The sequence below is a fragment of the Mandrillus leucophaeus genome, unplaced genomic scaffold (genome assembly GCF_000951045.1).
Source record: "Mandrillus leucophaeus isolate KB7577 unplaced genomic scaffold, Mleu.le_1.0 Scaffold291, whole genome shotgun sequence".
In the NCBI taxonomy this organism is placed as follows: domain Eukaryota; kingdom Metazoa; phylum Chordata; class Mammalia; order Primates; family Cercopithecidae; genus Mandrillus; species Mandrillus leucophaeus.
In genome coordinates, this window is record NW_012103043.1 from 1,848,194 (window position 1) to 1,860,125 (window position 11,932).

Genomic DNA, 11,932 nt, shown 5'->3' on the forward strand with positions numbered 1-11,932 from the left:
TGGGATTATAGGCCTGAACCACTGCACCCAGCCTTGTTCTGTGTTTTTAAAGCAGATTTGTTCATGCTTGTCAGCTGCAAGAAAGGAAACTGGCGGGAGTTTAGGGAGGGAGAAAAGCCAATGGAGGGACACCCTGGAGTGGAGGCCTCCCTGCTGCCCAGGCAGCTGCTCTGCAGCCCTTGCTGGTCCTGACCTTCCCCGCAGAGGGCCCTCCCCCAGCTCAGCCCTCTACATTGGGCTGCAGTACCAGGCTCCCTGGTACAGCCTCCCATACCTGGCTGTGGGACAGCCTTGGGGACGTGAAGCATGCTGGGCCCCGTGTACCAAGGGCATTCACCTGCCCACACCAGCTGGCTCCAGAGGTGTGCTGCTGCTTTTGTGTCATTATCTTTCAATCCAGTCCCTTCCGAGAAAAGAGAGTTTATCCCAGCAACGTATCTGTTGACCTCACCGGAATTGCCCCACTGTGTCCCATCTGAGCTCTCAGGAGCCAGAACCTGCTGACTCCGGTGTGTCCAGTTGGCCATCCAGTGGCCACTGTCCTTCCAGCTACCTGCCCTCAGCAGTCAGCAAGACGAAGTCTGGAGACCACACTGCCTGTCTGCTCTTGTTCTTTCCTTGTGGCAACAAATTGGGTCCAAGAAAACAGGTGGAGCTAAAAGAGTGGGAACGTACGTGCCCCATGGGCTCTTCTCCAGAGGGCTCGCAGGGCCCGGGCTTCCTCCCTCTGTCTTGACGGCCCATGGCTGCATCTTCCTGTAACGGTGGGCATGCCTCACGGACTCAGGCTACCAGGTCCAAGCAGGATTCTGTGCTGGGTGCATGCTGGATACGGTGCCCAGCACGGGCCCAGGGGGTGGCATAACCCATGCCACAATCCTCCCTTGGCAGGTGTAAGCAGGCAGTGCCTTCCTCACTAGGGGCTTGTCATTTGACTAGAGAGGCACTGTTGCCTCCCTGTTCCCTGCTCCAATCCCAGACCTGACATGAGCCCAAGGACTGGGAGTTTTCTTTCTCGCCTCTCTGGCTGCCTCCCTAGAGCCTAGAGCCTGTCTTTGGATGAGTCTTTGGGGAGCTGCTTCTCATCCCAGGTGCTGGACTTGGACTGCCTGCCACAAACACCTGGGCACAGGGCCTGGTTTCCTGCTCTCGTGCTCTTGGAAATGAATGGGTTCCCTTTGTTTGTTCTTCTTCCCACTAGAAATCTCCCTGCCTCCCATCCTCTGGGCTCTGCTGGCTGCCAGCTGCCAGGGTGAAAGCCGTGTTCCACTGCGCCCTGGGGAGGGCCTCTAGGGGGCACACTGAGTGCTGGAGCCTGGAGCGAGGAACAGTTCCCAGTATATGGGGGGGACCGGGGGGAGCGCGCAGTGCTGCCAGCCTTGCCTGAGGGTTCCTCTGTGGGATGGAGCTGCTTGGACCAGCCTTTCTGCCCTCCCACCTCCTCTCTGGCCCACTGTGTTCACCTGCCTTCAGCTCCAGGCTGCTGTGTGGGTCCCTTTCCCAGAAATGCAGTTCATGCCATTGTTGCTGGGGTGTTGATGTTTAACGTGCCTGAGCTCCCTTCATCACTAGGGTGACCTTGGGCAAGTCACTTCCCTCTGAGCTCCCTGTTCCCAACCTGTGACACAGGTGACAGGTGGTGTGCACTTAGAAACTCTTTCCCTAGCAGGTGTGACATTCTTGTCCTGGGCCCTTTGCTAGTAGCTGTGACACACCAGCGCCCGCGCCCCTGGCCGAATATGACCAGAGAGTGCGCAGAGCAGCAGTTCCCCTTGGTCCTTGGCCCTGTGCCCGCTAGGGGCTCATCCTTTGACTGGAGAGGCACTGTTGCCTCCCTGTTTCCTGCTCCAGTCCCAGACCCGACATGAGCCCAAGGGCTGGGAGGTTTCTTTCTCACCTCTCTGGCTGCCTCTCTAGAGCCAGTTCTGTCTTCAGATGAGTCTTTGGGGTGCTGCTTCTCATCCCAGGTGCTGGACTTGGACTGTCTACCACTGACACCTGGGCACAGGGCCTGGCTTCCTGTTCTCGTGCTCTTGGAAATGAAAGGGTGCCCTTCGTTTGTTTTTCTTCTCACTAGAAATCTCCCTGCCTCCCATCCTCTGGGTTCTGCTGGCTGCCAGCTGCCCTGGCCTGGAGCAGCTGAAGAACTGAGATAGACCTAAGTTCTGGGTGGGTGCTTGGGGGTCCCACGGGCGTGGCTGGTGAGATTGCTGCTTCGGGGCCAAAGTGGGTGCTGGGGTTCCTGAGGTTCGAGAGCAGATAAGAACTCTCGAGTGGCAATGAGGGCCGTGTGGTGGCCTTCCCTGCTCGGCGGCCTCTGCCCAGCCTGCAGCTGCCTTGCTCCTCAGAGAAACGCTGAGCTTTAGGCCGCAGACAAGAGCTGACCATCTCCTAAAAGGGCCAGCTGCTCAGGCACAACGCCTCTCTGGAAGAGGCGGTCAGAGAGAGGTGAGGGGGAGGGGCCTGACCTTCAAGCAGAAAGAGGTGAGCTTGTGAGACAGCTTTCTGGGGTGCAGGTAGAGAGCAGCAGCAAGTCAGGCACGGGTCAGGAAAGGCAGAGTGGTGACGGGGCTGCTGGGGGCTTTAGAAGGGACCCCACCACAGGGCGGGCCGTGCTCCACAGGGTTGGGCTGAGCGTGGAGCCCGAAGTCTTTACTTCCCACTCTTCGGTGCCGTCTGTGGTTCTCTGTATGGAATTTTCTGGCCTTGGGATTTTGTTGACACCTGGATGAGTCTAGAACATGTGTTCCGGTGTCCGAGACATGCCCTCACTCCCCTTCAGCCAGGGCTCTGTGCACCCCAGCACCGTGAATGCACAGGACTTTGGTAGGAGAAACCTCTGTACTTGTTCAACTCAGAATTTTAGCAAATGAAGTCACATCAGTCACAATTCTGACCTTGCTAACCTTTGTGAGAATCACCACGAGCCATTTTGCTCCACTAAGTAGAGCGATGAGGCCCGGCAGGCTGAGGCTGGGGCTCCTGTACTCTGCCCCTCCTCTCCCAGGCAGCGGTGTCTTGATCACAAAGCAGTGGTAACAGTCCATTCCATCGGTTGATGTCCACTGGGCCAGTGGCTTTGGATAGGGACCTCTGACCCAGCCATGCTGGAAGTGCCCTGCTGTGGTCACACCCTGTGCCTTAGCCCCCTACCCCCTGGTCTCCCAGCACACATGGTTCAGGAGCGGCCTGCACCCAACATCCCTTGCAGCACTGTCAGGCACACCCCATGGAACAGGCAGGACAGAAAGAGCATTCCGCTCCAGGAGCTTGATCCAGGTGGTGCTGAAAGGGCAGTGCCACCCTGCCCTCTGCTGCCTGGTGGGGTGGTGAGGAGGGCAGCATTCTGTTTGTGGGCTCTGGGCCTGGTTCCCAATTTAAGGAGCTTAGAAAGCAGCAGTCCTGTCCCAGTACTCAGAGCACTGTGGTGGACGTGCTTGGGGGGTTGTGTGAGCTGTGGCCTCAGACAGGTGCTCATGGCCAGAGTGCCCCAGGAGAAGCACTGAGTTGGTCTACAGAAATGGACGGTCCAGGGGCCTGGCTCCTAGGCAGGCTGTGAGGGGATGCTCGGCATGCAGGGGGTTGACTAGGGTGTGGGAAATGCCACCGTGGGCCCATGGGGGCCTCTGAAGCTAGCAGGGCCTTCAGGGTTCCCCGAGTGTGACAAGGCAGCCCTCTTTGCTGAGAGTCCCTCTAGGGGAGGCCATTCACCCGGGTCTGGCAGGCAGCTGTCCTCCCCATCAAAACTGCCATCTGTGCTCCACCCCAGGAAGGTGTGGGTGTTTCACACATGCTTGTCCCTGATGCCTGGGTGGTGTGGTTTCATCCCTAGAGTTTACGGATGAAGACAGTGGTGTCCCTTGTGCAGACAATGGGCTGATCGATCTTATTTGTATCGTGCCCAATAAGGCCTGGGGAGCAGAGCAGCAGCCTTGCTCTGCAGACACACAGGGCCTCAGAGGACTCAGGTGCACACCTGCATGGCAGAACCAGGCTCTGGGCCCAGGTGTCTTTGACACTGAGTAGCTCGCCTCTCCCAGGGGCACTGGTGTGGGCTGATACCAGTGCCACCATGGGTGTGTGTGTGGCTCCCTGGGCCACCTCACTCCAATTAAGCAGGTCCAGGTGGGACACAGCCTGGGACCAGCCCTGCAGCTGCATGTGTTAACCAAACAGATGGCCGTGGCCACCGGGATTGTCCTTGGTGCAGTCAGCCTGTGGGCTGCGGGGGCTTGTGGAAGCATGTGGGAAGACAGTCCCACTGGTCAGCAGAGCAAGGTCCTCACCAACCCACAAAGGAGCACGTCACAGGATAGGCAGGCGTGGCAGGGAAGGCCAGGCTAGTGCCAGCTGAGGGCATTACCTCCCAGACTGCCCGTTTCCTCACACATCTATGACACAGCCCTCAAAGCCTGTGTCTCTGTGGGCCCCTGGCCAAGGAGCAAGGGCTGCCCTGCGTGGCCCCCCTGCCAGTTCCTTGGTCACCTCATGCTGTGTGCCATGCTGGGGGATGTGCCTGTGTGTATGTCCTGGTGGCATTTGGATGAAGACACAGGTGTGTGGTGAGGCTGTGCGGGAGGACGGGCCTGTGTGTGAGGTGGGCAGGTGGTGTGGAGGTGGGCGGGCGTGTGGCAGTGCGCCAGCTGAGCCCCTCCACTTCCAGGTCAGCCAGAGCAGCCTCCCCATGCTGTCCTCGCCATCACCGGGCCAGCAGGTGCAGACCCCACAGTCGATGCCCCCTCCCCCGCAGCCGTCCCCGCAGCCTGGCCAGCCCGGCTCACAGCCCAACTCCAACGTCAGGTAGGCCTGGCCTGGGGTGTCCCTCCCCGCCTGGACCTCAAGGCTGGCCCTGCCTGGACCCCAGCTCACATGTTTCTCTCACTTGTCTGCAGCTCCGGCCCTGCCCCGTCCCCCAGTAGCTTCCTGCCCAGCCCTTCACCACAGCCCTCCCAGAGCCCAGTGACGGCGCGGACCCCGCAGAACTTCAGTGTCCCCTCACCTGGACCTTTAAACACACCTGGTAAGTTGGGCCTGGGGTCCATGGCCCCATCGTGTGACCTGTACTCGGCCTGGTGGGTTGAGGTGCTGAGGTCACCGCTCACCGTTATGAGGCCTCAGCTCATACTGGGTGTGCGAGCTCTGGGGCCCTCAGAGCTCACGCTCCCCGCCTGAGGGTCGAGTGGCCTCACCCACCTGTGTCCTGCAGTGAACCCCAGCTCTGTCATGAGCCCAGCCGGCTCCAGCCAGGCCGAGGAGCAGCAGTACCTGGACAAGCTGAAGCAGCTGTCCAAGTACATCGAGCCCCTGCGTCGCATGATCAACAAGATCGACAAGAACGAAGGTGGGCTGCGGCCGGGGCAGGGCCTGCACCCTGGGGACACTGCCGGGCTTGTGTCTTAGTGTCCTCTCTTCTGTCCCAGACAGAAAAAAGGACCTGAGTAAGATGAAGAGCCTTCTGGATATTCTGACAGACCCCTCGAAGCGGTGAGCTTTGCACACAGCCCACGGAGGGTCCACAGGGGCATGGATAGCCCAGCCATGGATGAGCACTTGGTGATGATGTGGATTTAGCAAAGGCACCGGGCAGCTCTTTGAGCCCTGGCCAGAGGCCTCCAAGGCTCCACTCTGGTGTGTGCTGAGGCTTCAAGCCCAGGCTTCATCTTGGCCGGTGCCCAGCCTTTGCCCTACTCCTGGCTGCTGCTGTGGCCCTCATGCTGGGCCATCACAGCCAGACCTTACCAGCCAGCAGCCAGGGGCCCAGCTTGCAGTGGCCTCACCATCAGCTGGCCTGATGGGCCTGAGCCTGACCTGGAGTTCTGCCCCTGACTTGCCGGTGACCATGGGCAGGCGACTGCATCTCAGTTACCCATTTGTAGCTCATGTGTGCTGTCTTGAAAATGAAACAAGATGGCTCTGGTGAGAAGCAGGTGGAAGGCAGGGCCACTGGCCACGGTGCTGTGAGGATCAGTGCTCGGGCAGTGCCTCCAAACTGCATGGGCACTGGCATATACCTCTCTCTCACCTCAACTCAGGCTATTCCCCCCACCCCTGTCTAGAAGGGTCTCTCTGTTCTGCTTGTCTGGATAGAATGCCAGTCACTATTGGGTGGTCCTCCAGGCCTTCATGGGTTGATCCTTTGTTAGGGTTATAGGGATGAGCAGGGCAGGGACTGGCCTACATGAGAATGAGGCATTCCCAGCCTAATGAGAGGCCTGGCCACTGTCCCTTCTCTTGCCCCATCGCTTCACTCTGCCAACCAGGGACAAGCAACTCCTGGGTTTGAGGGCTGCCTGCCTTCAACTCTGGGTCTGGGAACAGCCGGTCAACTGGTAGGAGCTCCTGCAGAGGAGGTTTCTGGTGGCCAAGGCCCAGTGGCAGTGGTTGGGATCCCAGCCTGAGAGCTGCCATGTCTCCCACTCTTCCAGCACAGAGGTCAGCCCAAGTCCTCTCTCTCTGCAGGTGTCCCCTGAAGACGTTGCAAAAGTGTGAGATCGCCCTGGAGAAACTCAAGAATGACATGGCGGTGGTGAGTGGGATGCCAGACACCCCTAGGGGAACCAGGGCTCCCCCAAGAGCTCCTGGGAGCACCGCTGGGATGGTCCTTCAAGGTCAGGGCATCTGGGTGGGGGCTGGGCCTGACCTTGGACCCTGCCCACGAGGCTTCCAGGCCAGGTCTGCTGTGCTGGATGGGAGCATGGGAGAAGTCACCCTCTGTCTATGGCCCCCATGGGTGCCTCCTCCACCCAGTTCAGAGGAGGCAGGGACTGTAGGGAAGACAGGCTGTAGGGGTGGGGGATTATTCCCAGAATCAGCCAACATTGTCTGCACAAGGGTGGAGGCTGTGAGAGAGGCCTCAGGAATCTGGCTGTGAGTGACAACGGGCCTGGGGTGTGAAAGACCCCTAAATGGGGAACCCTCGGGTCCTGGGCTGCTGACCGTGCCCATCCTGCCTCCAGCCCACTCCCCCACCGCCCCCGGTGCCACCGACCAAACAGCAGTACCTATGCCAGCCGCTCCTGGACGCCGTCCTGGCCAACATCCGCTCACCTGTCTTCAACCATTCCCTGTACCGCACATTCGTTCCAGCCATGACCGCCATTCACGGCCCACCCATCACGTACGTCCAGCTGGGCTGGGCTTCGCGGAGGGCGGCCAGCCCTGGGCCGCGTGTGCCCGGTGTGGTCACCATGCCGCCTCCCCAGGGCCCCGGTGGTGTGCACCCGGAAGCGCAGGCTTGAGGATGATGAGCGGCAGAGCATCCCCAGTGTGCTCCAGGGCGAGGTGGCCAGGCTGGACCCCAAGTTCCTAGTAAACCTGGACCCTTCTCACTGCAGCAACAATGGCACTGTCCACCTGATCTGCAAGCTGGGTGAGTGTCCAGAGGGCTGGGGCTGGCATGGGAAAGCAGGCCCTGACTGCAGCCCCAGGACTCTGCCGTCTGAGTCAGAGGGCACAGCGCCCAGAACCCCCCCTGTATTCACGCCCCGCCAGGCTGTCTGCTCTATCCTCATACACACCAGGCCCCAGACAGCCTGATGATGCCTCAGTCCTCACTGCCAAAGCCCGCACACTCTCACCCCCCCAACACAGATGTGGCTCTGGGGCCCTAGGGAGGTGGTAGGCAGGACCTCTGGGCACCCATTGATGCAGGGCACTCCACGCTTCATGTTTGGAAATCTGAGAGTCAGAGAGACCTCTTCCAGGCTTTGCCACAAGCCTCACCAGAACCTCCCAGGGTGTGAAGAGTCCTGTTCCAGAGCAGGGCTGTGAGGCAGGGCAGGCTGGGGCTTGTTCAGGTCACAGATACAGCCTTCTGTGTTGCAGATGACAAGGACCTCCCGAGTGTGCCACCGCTGGAGCTCAGTGTGCCCGCTGACTATCCTGCCCAAAGCCCGCTGTGGATCGACCGGCAGTGGCAGTACGGTAGGTAGACCCAGAGGAGCTGTCTGGGGACCCAGGGCAAGCAGGGGTCATTGTGGAAAACCAGGCTTCCACTGCAGCGGGGACAGCCGCTCTGCGCTCCTGCCCCTCTCCAGCTCAAGCCCCTCCCTCACTTCTTCTGGCTCCTCCTGCACAGACAGGAGCGGGTTGTCCAGTGGTCACCTGAGAGGAAAGGGTCTCTGCTCCCACTGTGTCCCTTCGCCCCTTCAACTTGTGTCAGGTCAACTGTCCAGGGTGGTTGTGTTCAGTGGGTGAGGGGTGAGTAAGCCCATGGCTCAAGGACAGACCCTGCTCTTCCCGGAGGCCACTAGCTTCCCAGAGGCCACTACCTTGGCGGGGCTGATGGGTCCCACCAGCAGCTTGAGCGCACAGGGCCCCATCTGGGTGATGTGGCTCCAGAGAGAACTACGGTGGCAGGGGGCAGTCTCCCTGAGCCCAGAGCTGGCACAGCAGAGCCGGGCTGGGTCCCCAAGGTTGTTAGAGGCAGAACGCTAGATCTTGTTCAGATTCAGTTCTTCACTGACGATGAGGCTCTGGGAGGAGAACCTGAAGGCCGGGCACCATGCATGACATCACCTCCTGGTGCTTCAGCTGGAGCCTGGGGCTGCCCCTTGCAGAGCACTGCCGGGTATGCCAGGAGCGAGCTCTGCACTGGCTGCCTTAGGTTCACACCTGCTACGTTGTTGCAGACGCCAACCCCTTCCTCCAGTCGGTGCACCGCTGCATGACCTCCAGGCTGCTGCAGCTCCCGGACAAGCACTCGGTCACCGCCTTGCTCAACACCTGGGCCCAGAGCGTCCACCAGGCCTGCCTCTCAGCCGCCTAGCCATAACTGCAGGGATGGCCCACAGCCTCATCGGGGCCAAGGACACATGCCTCCTGTCAGACACTTCTAGGTGTTGGCTTCGTTAGAGAGCCTGGGGTTAGGTTAGCTTTCCTGCTTTTATCTTCTGCCTTGGGGACCTGCCAAACGAAATCCCACACCTGTACAGAACTGGGATAGGCGCAGTGGAGCGGGCTGCTTGGGGGGCGTTGGCCGACTTCTTAGAGAAGGCCCTCCATGTGACTTCCTCCAAGGAGCCAGATGCGATCCTCGGGCTGCTCTCACCGTGGCCTGTCCAGGGTCCAGGTCCATCTCAGCAGCGTGAGGGTGCACTCAGGGTGTTTAGAGCATCTTGTGTGTGCTAGACACACTGCTACTCGTTTCTATAGGAGAACACAGAGGACATAGGAAACCCTTAAAACACATGGGATTCTCTGGTCACAGTTTTGGGTTCAGGCTACGCTGCTTTGGGCAGGTGCAGCACCCCCCAGGGAAGCCCCCAAGTCCAGGGCACAGGCTGCCTTTTGGAGGGAGTGCTGGCCCATGGATGCTGCTGGCTTCCTGCCACCAGCTGGGCCTCAGCCCTCACGGCATTCCTGCTGAGCACTGTGGGGCATCCAGGGAGCAGGGACATCGGGAGTCCTGCTGCTGGCACCCCTGCACCGCTGGCATGAGGGCCATGTCCCCACTGTGAAGGATGAAGAGCAAAGCCCTCGGGACCCGCGTCCTCAGAGCACCACACACTGAGCCACCCAGAGAGAATGGGCCTGGCAGCAGGCCGCGGCCATGCGGGGAGCGTCTTCCTGTGTTGCCTGCCACTCTGGGCACTGGCCAGCAGCCCTCTGGTGAGAAGAGGTCCCCCCTTTTTATGTGCACTACCCCACCATCTGTGATTATAATAAATTTATTATTCCCGTGTTTGCCAGTTGTTCATCACTGTGTCCCCTTCTCCATGAATCTGGGCTCGCTGTCCTGTCAGGATGCTGTCAGCCTTGGGGCTGGCAGTGTCCAGTCTGGCCCTGGACACCCTGGACCTCAGCTCTCCTTGTCTGATACACCGTCCCATTCCTTGGCCTGGTTGATCCCCCAGCTTCCTGGCAAAGTTCCTGCTCCCTGAGGTAGGAAAGGGCTGAGATTCATGCCAAGGAAGGGGGGCCATGGTACTGGGAGGACTGTGCTGCCAGGTGAGGGTGGACACTAAGCTGGTCACCCCCAGACAATGGACGCAGCCGCAGCTGCAGCTGCTGCTGTGGTGGGAGGGGTGGCGCGGGCATGGCCACAGCACTCTGGAGATGGCCCTCTAGGAAGGAAGATGAGCTTGGCTGGACCCCCTGTCAGCGGTGTTTTGTCAGGGCAGGAGAAGATGGCATCTTGCCCCCAGGAGCATGCAGTCTAGGCAGGAGACCCAGGCTGATCTGTGTTTCGAAGGCAGCTCTGGCCCAGCCGGGGGACCAGGAAAGCCCTCCCACCTCCAGGGAGGGTGGGCGCAGCTCTGGCAACGCTTCTCTTCCAGGGCAGCTGCCAGGTCCCGGGATGAGCAAGACTTGGCTGCCCAGGCAGGTCCCTGCAGATAGCAGGGGCTGGACTAGGGACCAGGGGCCGGGAAGGGACGCCTGATAGGATCCAAGCACATGACTTGGAAAGAAACAAGCTTTATTTTTAGTCTTCAGCAGGTAAGGTTTTACTTCATCATGTGCTTTTGTGTAAATGCCAAATACCGAAATAATAGCTAGAAAACAAACTAGCTGTTGTTTTGTTAGTTTGGAGATCAAATACTTTATCTATCTTGAGTCATTTATCTTGGAATTTAGCCAGGCTTAAAAGTAGTAGAATTACCAGGAAATGCTATAGAGAGCCAGAATCCACTTGGAGGTTGGTGGGCCTGGCAGTGGAAAGCTGTGGGTGCAGATGCGGGTATCTCAAAGGCCCTGAGCGGTGCAGGTGCTTGGTCCACATTGCCTGAAGCCTCTTCTGCTGAGAGACAAAGGTGTTCTTCAGGGTTGGCTTCAATGCAGGCAAGATGACAAGTGCTACCACAGCCAAGGGGCTCAGAAGCAGCTGGGGGTGAGTAGAGGGTCTGTCACCTTGAGCATCCTCAGGAGTGGTGTGTGCTGGGAGTCGGGCCTGTGTGGCCCTCACCAGGGCCCAGTGAGGCCAGGGCCTGCTCTGCTTCTGTGCTCCCTCCCTCCCTTCCCCACTCCTTCCCTGGCGCCCAGGCAGAAAAAGAGACCGAGGCAAGTTTCAGAGCAGGAGTGGAAGTTTATTTTAAAAAGTTTTAGAACTGGAAAGAAAGGAAAGTATTTTTGGAAGAGACCTAAGCAGCATATAAAGGTCAAGTGCGGTGTTTAACCTTGATCCTAGCACTTTATAGACTGGCCCATTTCCCATCATTCTTTCCCTAGGGTGGGCTGCTTACATGCACAGTGCCCTCCTTGCCCTTGGGAGGTGAGCGTACGCAGTGTGTTTAGGAAACTGTACGTATGCCTATTTGAGGCTTTCTTCCTTTTTCTGGTGGGGTGCCCCCAGAAAGTCATACTCTGCCATTTTGTCTCTTAATACACATGGCCAGGAAATTGCTTCTCCCTTGTGCCTGCATTCAATTAACACTTTAGTGAAACAGGTGTGACCCATCAGGAACTGGCCTCTCCCTGGTGCCAGGTGCCAATTTATAACTCTCATTTTTTATTTATTTTTTAGAAGGAGTCTCACTGTCACCCAGGCTAGAGAGCAGTGGCGTGATCTTGGCTCACTGTAACCTCTGCCTCCCAGGTTCAAGTGATTCTCCTGCCTCAGCCTTCTGAGTAGCTGGGATTAGAGGCATGCACCACCACGCCTGGCTAATTTTTGTATTTTTAGTAGAGATGAGGTTTCACCATGTTGGCCAGGCTAGTCTAGAACTCCTGATGTCAAGTGACCTACCCACCTTGACCTCACAAAGTGCTGAGATTACAGGCATGAGACACCATGCTCCGTCCTGGCCCTTTGTTGTTAATTGTTTTTTGAGACAGTGTCTCACTCTGTAGCCCAGGCTGGAGTGCAGTAGTGCGATCACTACTCACTGCAGCCTTAACCTTCTGGGCTCAAGTGATCCTCCTGCCTCAATCTCATAAGTAGCTGGGACCACAGGCGTGCACCATCCTACCCAGCATTTTTTTTTTTTTTTTTTTT

At 58.6% G+C, this 11,932-nt stretch overlaps 1 protein-coding gene across 6 annotated transcripts in view; it reads left to right on the forward strand.

Annotated features, from left to right (window-relative positions):
* The window catches only part of MED15 (mediator complex subunit 15), an 85,494-nt gene extending 75,808 nt beyond the window's left edge, over positions 1–9,686 (forward strand). For 4 of the 6 annotated variants that reach the window (XM_011986062.1, XM_011986063.1, XM_011986067.1 and 1 more), the window contains 9 exons: positions 4,664–4,800; positions 4,893–5,020; positions 5,207–5,341; positions 5,421–5,484; positions 6,460–6,526; positions 6,957–7,117; positions 7,203–7,369; positions 7,825–7,923; positions 8,631–9,686. In XM_011986062.1, the coding sequence (XP_011841452.1) occupies positions 4,664–4,800; positions 4,893–5,020; positions 5,207–5,341; positions 5,421–5,484; positions 6,460–6,526; positions 6,957–7,117; positions 7,203–7,369; positions 7,825–7,923; positions 8,631–8,767 (1,095 nt within the window). In that variant the 3' untranslated portion in view covers positions 8,768–9,686. The remainder of the gene's footprint in view (positions 1–4,663; positions 4,801–4,892; positions 5,021–5,206; positions 5,342–5,420; positions 5,485–6,459; positions 6,527–6,956; positions 7,118–7,202; positions 7,370–7,824; positions 7,924–8,630) is intronic. The other 2 variants (XM_011986064.1, XM_011986066.1) reach the window with 2 other exon arrangements.
* Positions 9,687–11,932: the final 2,246 nt, after the last annotated feature.